The sequence below is a fragment of the Hylaeus anthracinus genome, unplaced genomic scaffold (genome assembly GCF_026225885.1).
Source record: "Hylaeus anthracinus isolate JK02 unplaced genomic scaffold, UHH_iyHylAnth1.0_haploid 11978, whole genome shotgun sequence".
NCBI lineage: Eukaryota > Metazoa > Arthropoda > Insecta > Hymenoptera > Colletidae > Hylaeus > Hylaeus anthracinus.
The window spans coordinates 4,411,945-4,422,466 of record NW_026534326.1 but is presented as its reverse complement, the minus strand read 5'-3'; the positions used below and the strand labels follow the sequence as shown (position 1 = coordinate 4,422,466).

The 10,522-nt window shown below is 33.0% G+C and overlaps 1 protein-coding gene and 1 long non-coding RNA gene across 5 annotated transcripts in view; one reads left to right on the top strand and one right to left on the bottom strand.

Moving 5' to 3' along the window:
- Positions 1–10,522, top strand: part of LOC128896800 (serine-rich adhesin for platelets) — a 195,473-nt gene that overhangs the window by 17,775 nt on the left and 167,176 nt on the right. For both annotated transcript variants that reach the window (XM_054160283.1, XM_054160282.1), the window contains one exon: positions 4,800–4,922. In XM_054160283.1, the coding sequence (XP_054016258.1) occupies positions 4,830–4,922 (93 nt within the window). In that variant the 5' untranslated portion in view covers positions 4,800–4,829. The remainder of the gene's footprint in view (positions 1–4,799; positions 4,923–10,522) is intronic.
- LOC128896839 (uncharacterized) lies at positions 552–3,363 on the bottom strand. 3 transcript variants are annotated; one of them, XR_008462141.1, is made up of 5 exons: positions 2,202–3,363; positions 1,612–2,115; positions 1,280–1,501; positions 861–1,208; positions 552–763 (listed from the first exon to the last, which is right to left on the bottom strand). It is a non-coding gene; the product is annotated as an uncharacterized LOC128896839 (long non-coding RNA). The 3 variants fall into 3 exon arrangements; XR_008462139.1 differs by having other exon boundaries at positions 552–1,208; positions 2,202–3,355; XR_008462140.1 differs by having other exon boundaries at positions 552–1,202; positions 2,202–3,355.

Genomic DNA, 10,522 nt, shown 5'->3' with positions numbered 1-10,522 from the left:
CCCTTATGATTTCCTATCGAACTCATTCTATCCTTGAAGCTGCTCCAGCATTGTTCCTTTATCTCCATTATAATGTCCGACGCCGGAACTTTGAATTTTGTATCTGGTATGTTATCCGTTTCTTTCTTAGCTCTAGAGTCTGCTGCTTCGTTTCCTACGATTCCCTTGGGGCCGGGAATCCATCCAATGATCGTTGAGTTTTGTCTTTCTTTTAACATATTTCCGGTGTGGATCGTCCATGGGTTATTTTCCTTCCAATTGTTATTTGTTAAGTAGCTTTCCAGCGCTTTGATAGCTGATGCCGGTTAGGATTAGGCAATTTTTATTTTCTTCGATTCTTCTATGTATATCCATTGCTTTCCATATTCCCACCATTTCTGTAGTAAAAATGGTCATGGCATTTGAAACTGTCTTACCATATTCAAACCAGCTGTCTCCCATTTTAATGATAATCCCTATGCCGTTCGATTGTTTACCGGGGATTTTCCTCCCGTCTGTGAAGTACGTAATAGTGTTGCTGGTTAATAGATCGTGTCTATCTAGGAAGAACATTTCTATCATATTAATTGGGACTGCTTTGTCATTTATTAATTTACCTGTTTTATTGTCCAGTTTCCACTTCTTATTACTTGATTCCCCTGTAATTGTGGTTCCGTTTCTCAGATTGTTCCATTTTATTAGACCCTCGGAAATAAATTCCCTGGTGAATATTTGATCCTTCCATTTCCATATATCGTAGAATGGACATTCCGATATGTTTGGCCTGGTGTGGATTTTGTTAGTCGTGTGTGTTTTGTTGATTTGATCATTTTGTTCTTTGATTTTCATAAATAATTGTAGCGTGGGGTTGTTCTCTTTACCTTTTTCGAATTGACGTATCCAGTATTTGCTGGCCGGAAAAATGGCTCTGTCTAGTAGTGTAGTCCAACCACACTCCATGTAGATTACATTAAGTGGAGTAGATATTCTGTAGCCTATCGCTGACCTTAAGGCTGCAGTTTCCGCTTTTCTTAAAGTGTCTTGTATATTTTTTCTCCATCAAAAGTTAGGTACACCGGCGAGGCGTACTCCACAACCGATGATATCAGTGCTCTCGTAAACATCAACGCATGGCTCTGATTAACCCCCTTATTACCATGGCAGAGAAACTTATTATATTGGCTCTTCTTTTGAACTTTTCTACCATTTCCTTAATGTGTGGTCTGAAACTAAGTTGATTGTCTATCGTGATTCCTAAAAATTTTGCTTGGTTGACGATTTCGTAATGATTTTCTAGTACTTTTATTGATTTCTCTTGAGGTTGTTGTCCAAAGAAGGTGATTTTGGTTTTGTCTACTGATATTTCTAGGTCTCTGCTTTTTAGAAAGGTATTTAGTTGTTGCTTTCCTTTCCTTTATTTTACTCTTAGTTTTCTTTATGTTTTTGTCCTTTGTTATAATTCCTATATCATCCGCGTAAATTAATGTTTGTGTATTCTGGACTGTTAATTCTTTGGATAAACCTGCAATATATAGATTAAACAGGGTCGGGCTGATGATTGCCCCCTGAGGGACCCCTATTTTCCATGGGATTGTTGTATCATTCCCATTACTGTCCCTTATTTTAACATACCTGTCTTTTAGCTAGTTGCTCACCCATCCTAATATCCTCGGTGGGCATTTCTTCTCCATTAGTATTTGTATGAGCTTGTCAAAGTTGACATTGTCATACGCCCCTTTTATGTCTATGTAAGCCGTTGCTGTGATATTATTTTTTCTGCTGTTATCTTTTATTTCCATTACTATTCTATTTAGATTATCAACTGTTCCTCTTTTGTGTCTGAATCCGGATTGTGTTTCATCGATGATATTGTTTTCTTCTGCCCAAAGATTTAGTCTTGTATTTATTATTTTCTCTATAATTTTGCCTGTGCATGAAGTTAAAGTGATTGGTCTCAGGGCTGCTTTTCCAGGTTTTTCCAGTAGACACTTCCTACCGATTTTCCACTCTTTGGGTAGTGTTATTTGTTCCCAGCTTTCCTTTATAATGCAGCATAACAATTTTTTCATGAATGAAGGCAATTCATTTATTATTATATAATCTATTTTGTCGTCGCTCGGGGCTGACGTTTTGTTCCTAAAACAATTGATAGTTGTTAGTATTTCAACATTATCTATTTTTTCGTTCCATTTGGATGATGAGGTGCTGATGTACCTATTTACACGTTCGTTTGTTTCTTTATGAGTGCTTTTCAAGTTACTGTTTCTTTCCACGAGTTTTGCTACTTCTATTTCTTCCAATTTCAACCTTTTTCTGGCGTTTAACGTCGATTTGGCCTTCGTGTAGATATTCTTTATTCTTCTTACCTTGTTCCACAGTTTTCCACTGTTTTTTTCACTAGACAGCTCTTCTGTGAATGCAGTACACGTAGCCTCCTTCTTTTCTTTTTTTAACTGTAACCATTTCATTCTGTTATGTTCCATTATTGTATAGTCCTCGGGTTTACCCGTTCTCCATAACGTCTTTGAGCTTTCTTTCCATTTCTTCCATGCTTCTTCGCATTCTTGATCCAACCAGATATTTCTCCTCTTTCTATGGTCCTGACTTGAGTCCTCTTTATTTGTATTTTTCTTCCTTCTTGTATTGTTTATTTCTTCTGGTTCTGGTTTCTGGTTCTTTTACCTTCTCATTCTTGATTTATTACGGTTTTTTCTTTTCCAGTTTTTGTCTGAACTCCATCCAGTTCACTCTTTCTTTGTTTTTAAATAGTTTGCTGTTACTCAAATGTTTCTTGGACCTGTCTGATTCCAAACCTACATTTTCGTTTGTATATAACCTGAGATTTATTATTTGGTGGTCTGACCCTAAGCATTCTCCTGATTCCGCAAAATTAACCGTTCCCGTTAAATCGGGAGGTGTTATTATAAGATCTATATTCGAATTGTTAAAACTTTTGTTATTTGGGATGTACCTTGATATTGTGTTATAGCGCGCTCTGATTGATCAGTGTTTTCCGTTAATATCTCCTCAACGAAGCCTCGGACAAGATTTTCGCTAAGGAAAAAGTTGTTTCAAATCACCTCTCGAACCACCCCTTTCAAGGTGTTACAACATTTTTGGAACACCCTGTATACACTTTCTCCCTTTTTCTCGTCTGGACTCGTCTCATTCGCTCAACTTCACATTCATACAATACGCGGCTTATTTAAACAGTCTACACAATATCTTCATAATCAAACTTTGGCTGTCTAGTCTCTCATCTTTCCTTAGCTACTCTGGCCTCTGTCCCGTAAATAAATAACTATACCTACTATTATATTTAGCTTCTCTTGTTTGGTTAAATTGCACTTGTTCCTGATTTTCTCTATCTCTATTCACCAATTCCTAAGTTACTCTATCACTCTCCCCCCTCAATCTCCTTATCCCTCCCCGACTATATCCGTTTCGTATGCCATACTCTATTCTTTTTTTACCATTCAAAAATAAGTAATATTGTGAAGCATATTTCTTTTATTAAATTTGAAATAAAAAAGCACCGAAACAATTCGTTATTTGAAATAGCTTTTGTTTAAAATAAATTGATATTATTTTTATTTTCAAATAACTGTATTGGAAGTAATAGTATGAAATCAGTTATTTCTTATTTTCATTTTAATTAAAATTTGCCCAGGTCTGTTTCGAACCTTTATTGACGAACGAAGTCGACCGTTTCTGTAAAAATGCAAAACAAATTTTTCTGCACATTTCTCGTTACATAGGCGTTGCTATTAATGGTAGCATCGCCAACGTTTGTTAAGTCAGGTGTGAATTGAAACATTGACGTCAGAATGGCGATGCTCTCTGTATATAACGCTCGACTGCAAATTATTACTGGAGTAAAAGATCACGTAGTAGATTGTGTAGAATTATGTATAGTGCGATTTGGCTCTTACTCACAGATACTCATTAAATATCAATGTAATCGCAAAAGATGGGTAAGATTTTATTTGAATAATAGACGACGAAAAGAAACACCATACAGTGATTTATTTGCTACGTTTATCCGATCAAAGAGTTGCTTAGATAAGCAACCACCTTGTACAATATTTGTTCAGCGTCAAGTATAATTGCATTTTTATATCGTTTATTTCAATTGTAATTCAAGTTGTAATTTTTATCGAATAAGAAACTGATCAGAAGCTGTTTATTTATTATTTTCCATTCGACGTTTGTAACTAGGTAACAATTTACCTATCTCTGCATTATGCCGATCGTTTAAATATCTACATTTTTTTGACTACTTGTTAACTTAACAAAATAATATTCTTTGATATTTTCTTTTTACATGTAGTTCTTTGATTTTTTTGTTAAAACATACACAATGTAGATACATAATAGAACATCAAAGTTCAATTGCAGACTTACTTTAACCTTCTCTTACATGAATTTCGTTTTATTTCTCAATAATTCTAAAACGAGATTGTTCCTTGGTAATCCGTCAATTGAATATCTTCGATTAAATTCGCTCGTATCAATCGTCAATTAAACTACTTTCGATCAACTCTGCTTAATTCAATTTTAATTAAATAATTTTTCATTACATTTATTTAAAATATTTATTAATTAAGTTGATTAAATTAATTTTGTTTAAATTAAGTACTTAATTAAAAAATTGTAATTGATTATTATTCAAACCCTGATTCAAACATTCATGAGCATCGTTAATTCAAACATCTATGAATGGAACTTATTCTTCTAAACACATTAATTAAACTAACATCTCTCCGAGTATAACGGAGGTTGGAAATTATTTATTGTGCATATTGTTTGGTGAAATTTAGGTTGTGCTGGGACGAGGTCGGGAAATCTATATGGGGCAATGCGTGTCTCGTAAGGCGGGCGCCGTCATCGCAACTGGTCATCGCGACTCGCTCACTTACCGTATCATGGACAAACCTGCCAAGGTAAGTGCTGATAATAATTGTATGTAACTCGGATCACTGATCGAAATTGCAACGAACGTGCGCTAACGAGACATTTGTTCACGGGATACGGTGATCCACGAACGTACTCATTTTTAACCATAGACCATTGAAATTAGCTGTGATAATAAACATTTGGGGATTAAGTATATTCAGAGTATACAATAATTTTGGACGTATAAATTGATTACCACGTAAAGTTAGATCGAGAAAATTCGAAAATGTTGTATTGATACCCACAGCCATGAAAATACAGGGTGTCCCGAAAGTGTTGTAACACCTTGAAAGGGGAGGTTCGGGAGGTGATTTGAAACAACTTTTTCCTTAGCGAAAATATTGTCCGAGGCTTCGTTGAGGAGATATTAACGGAAAACACTGACCAATCACAGCGCGCGTATGCCGTTTGACCGCTCGTGGTAGGCGTGGAGTACGCGCTAGGCGACCGCCCTCCGCCGCTATACTCGCGCTCTGATTGGTCGGGGTTTTCCATTAATATCTTCCCAATGAAGCCTCGGACAACATTTTCGCTAAGGAAAAAGTTGTTTCAAATCATCTCCCGAACCACCTCTTTCAAGGTGTTACAACATTTGTAGGACACCCTGTATTTTCATATCTCTATGTTTTAACCGACTTCGAAAAGGAGGAGGTTACTCAATTTTGACATGTATATAAAATATATATTTTTTTTTCGTTTTTAATGTATGTTCATACATTTACATATAATGACAGCTGATTTCATGGTGTTCCCAGTTGGAAAAAATTGATGAATTTCTTAATATTTATAACTATTATTACTGCAAAATTCCTATTTTTCTTATGCAACTCAACAAGAAATTAACCGATCGAGATGAAGCCTTTCTATTTAGTTCCACCTATTTGCAACAACATGTTGCACAGAGTGTAAAACAATGGTTGCTTTCGGAATAAGAATTATTTTAAAACCCAATACAATGAAAGTGTACTCATAGTATTGTCAGAGCTTTAAATTGACAAATTATCTGAAAGTCTGTGAGAGAGAAAGTATATGTATTGATAATCTAAGAATGCCTTGCCTGGCCACGCCAAGCATTTGACTTCCAGACCGCAGAAATCTAGGCAAATTTCTAAACTGTCTCAATTTGTGGCAAATACGCCATTTAGCTTCTTCATTTTACCGACAAAGTGCGGAACAGTTACTTTACATGAATTGTCATTAGGATCTAAACGTCCGCACTGTTGAACACGGCATTTTAGCTGCGCATAGTTGGAAAGCACCGAAGTTGATATTATGTTACACAGTGTCACCTTGTACTTTACTGGAAAGGACCTTCATGTACTGGCTGCTCATTTCGATTTCATATCTTTTTCTACTTTCTTGTAGTTTTTTATGGGGATCTTCTATTTTTCTATGATAACTCCTTGAGTCTTCCACTTATTCATGTACTTGGGGTAATGTTTTTACTTTTTTGAAGTTTTTTATGGGGATCTCACTTCTTTTTACAAAGATAATTTGCATAGTGAATGAATGAATTAAAAATATGTCCACTATTTGTAATGCACAATTTATTGTATTAGAATTATGTTCATAAGTATGCAGAACGCATGGTAGAAAGTCTTGTTTCAAGAAATTTAAATGTTAAAGATACAGTGAGAAAATTAAAAAAGAGATCCACTATTTGTTACTATATCTATAATATTTTTAATATCTTTAATCTAAAATTCTTCCACTGTATACCTATTATAGAGGGTTTAGACATAAAACTTATTATGTGTATAACTATTTATTACACAACACACGAATACATAGTTAGGTTATACAAATACATAATAATAGAAATAATATGATATAGTAAACTGATCATAAGATCAGATACACATGACGCTCTATAAAAAATGCTGAGAGAGAGTAAGAGATGTAAGCGTAGGGCTTTTACACACCCTCTATATTGGGATACGGAAAACACTTTCACTTATAATATTTTTAATATGTATAATCTAAAATAATCTACATGAAATAATATGAAAAAATGAATTTTTTAGTTTTGTGATTTATATACACAGACTCCTAAGTTTTTTAATTGAATAGAGGAAAAGAATAGGCGAGGGGGTAAAGAAAGTGAATATATACATTTCATATGATATTAATTTATTAATTATGTTGAATATTTATTTAGGAAATAAATACAACAGAGTTTTAAACTAAGTGTATATTTAAAAGTATAAGCTATAATTTACAAGACAGAACCGATGTTCTTCGATCAGAGGTTTTCTGCTAACTGCCTGCCGAGAGTCGGAAAAACTATAAACGGTCAGGGGGTGCAATAAACCGTGTTCTTCTCAGGTAAAGCCGACCCCCGGTAAGGAGGGGACTGCGTTGACGAGCGCAACTACAGAAAACGTTCAAAATTATAGGCACATAGTGCTTATTCTCAACAAATTATAAACATTTATTCATTGAATTCATGAATAGATATAAATACCAGCAAATTTGTTATGTACATCGCATCATCTTATGCTTCAATTATCTGTAAAACATACAAACCATATGTTAGTTGCAAATTAACGTAGAGCTTAAAATAAAAATAGAAATCATAATTTTCATATAAACATTATATACAGATCACTTAGTTCCTTCCATTGTACACTCTGTCAGGTCGTAGTATATTTTAACTGGCTAATTTCAATATACCTGTCAAACTTTATCGTATTTCCTGTAATCCTTGCACGTTTCTTCTTATGGTATTTTAATAATTACTATCAGATATCCTTCACTCAGATAAAATATTAGAATTTCACAGCTGCAGCTCTTATTTTTGGAGAGCACCAAAATATTGTTGCTCCGTCAGCAAATTATTTGTTTCATGAAACAAGCAATTCATCCCTTCGATTCCTCTTATTGGAATGACTGTAGCTGCTTAGATCAATCAAAGTCTGTGAAAACAGAAAACGCACAAGGATTTACAATGCTAATACATGTACTTTAGGCGCACAAAACTATTTATCAAATAATGATAAACACTATCTACTCTAAATTGTGGATTTTACTTACTCTTTTATTGATGATGTTATATGCTCCTCTTCTTGTTGTAAAAACAAATATATGTTGCACTGCTAATACTACTATTATAGTTTTACTGCGTGCACATATGTATTACAAGGCAACATTACTGTCTCTTGTGCATTATTTCTTGCAGTATCTGGTGAAATTTTTTCTTCTGTCTTAATAATCTGCATCCAGCTATTCCTCACTGTAACCTATATCTGTCAAACGATACTAACCTATATCTGTCAAACGATATTTGTTTGTCACCAACACCTTTATTGTAGGCGAAGATGCGACACTTATTACACAATTTATCATCAATAATTACCACTCTTTCTAAAGTTCTAGAAACTGCTTCAACTTCCGTTTGGATTTTCTTAATCTGACCATGCGATTTGCAAATAAAGATATTGCACGAATGCACTTGGTATGCTCGGTTTTCCTTTTCAAAAAATTGTGCTCCTTCATACCGACATATTGAAAATCAGAAATGAATATACACGGATAAACACAAACACAAAAAATACACGCCAATAAACAATATTTGAAAATTATTATTGTTGAATTATATACATGTAATTTGAGTTCAACAAAAATGAATCTAGCGTTGAGAGGTATTGTATAAAGTTGCGTAATTTTCGAAAATTCGTAGTTCTCGTAATAACGAATATTTTTGATTGAAACTTTTCTTCGCTATAGATCTTATGAAACCCTACAAAAATCATATAGAATGTTTGTCTTTAAAGTGAACACTCAATTTTTTAAAAATAAAAGAAATATTTTTTAAAGAATTCTCAAGGGTGATGATTATGGTCAAAATATAAAATTGTCTATAAAAATTATTTTTCACTTTCTTGATCAATATTAAGCATATTTTATTGAATAACATATAGGAGCAACGTCTATTATTTACGAAACGAAAATTCCTAGTTTAGAAAAAGAGCGATTCTTTAAAAAACTATTTCAGACAGAAGTTGTAAATCTCGATGAGATACGAAATTATTATCAAATATATTTTTTCGAATAATGAATATTTTTCATCGGCCACTTTTTTCAAACATTTCATTTTTTTTCTTTAGGAATAGTTTTCTCATAAATAATGAACGTTGTTCATACATGTTATTTAACGATACATGCTCCATTTTAACCGAAGAAATGAAAAGCAATTTTCAGAAGAAATTTCAGATTTGTACGAAATTGTAAGTTTCAATAAGTTGAAGGAAATTCTTTATTTAGATCCGTGAAAATAATATTATAAACGAAACTCAAGGATCCTAAGAATAGAATAACGATGCATGGTCGACTTCATTTGTGCGATGAAGAATGTAATTAATTTCCACGAGAATCTCATTTCAAATTTAACAAACGTTGAACTATGCAGCGCGGTGTACGCGATTGTTTCCCTTGCAAAATTATGCGCCATTGTATGCGCGATTAGAAATCAGTAAAAAAAATCTAGTGAGAAGCGGAAGTAAGAAGAAACTGTATTTCGCTCCATTGAAATTATTAGGCGGATTTATCCTCCTTTTCAATTTGTTTCAATACTTGTAATTTTTACATGCATTTTGCACCAATCGCAAATTTAAGGTGATAATGTGAGTATAATGTACGTTCCCGAGTATTTGCCAATTTATTAACTCGTCAATCGTTATTTATTAGGACGAATAATTTTGTCAATCGTTATTTATTATGACGAATAAATTCAAGTGCCCTCAGATCGATTTCGATTTGCAATGATAAGTTCGATAGGTTATCAAAAAAAGACTAATCTGTGCCAAGTTTCAAGTCCTATCGCAACTGGTGGCAGACTAAACAAGAAAAAACAAAAATCACGTTTTTGACCAATTTCTCGTCCTGTTGCATGTAAAATTTTGAAAAAAATCAGAGATAATTCAGTTAGCGAGCTACGTGTTCCAGAACTCTTTTCAGATTTTTCAATTCAAAATCCAAACTGTGAAAAATAAAAAACGCACAAAAATGATGAAAAGTGCCTGTTTTGCATCGAAGAAATCTCGGAACTACGATTATATAATTACAGGAAGTGTATATTATTGTTATTATTATTCTCAATTTTTTTTCATAATTTTGGGTGTTGTGCACCGTAGTTGGAAAAATCAAGAACCGATTTTTTTTTAGCTGTTTCGGTGTGTTAGAGTAACTTGTATACAAAATTTCTGTATATTTTTTATGAAATATAATGTTTTGACATTGATCAAAACAGTGTAGGTATTAAGAAAACTAAATATCTAGTAATTACAATGTACAGTTTCTACAATATCTTTATAACTATATATCCAATTGATATATATATATATCTTCATTAATCATATATTTTTTAATTTCTAATAATGTAACAATGATAAATGCTTATTTACAAGTAATAGAAACATATTTTTATAATGTTTTAACAATATATACATAAGAATAATTAATTAAACTTTCTTCGACGAGAGTATACATAAATAAATCAAAACATATAAGTAAATATTTGTATTCGCAGGACAGATTAGTACAATATAATGATTTGTTCGATTTTAAAGCATCTGCAAGAAAATTTCCT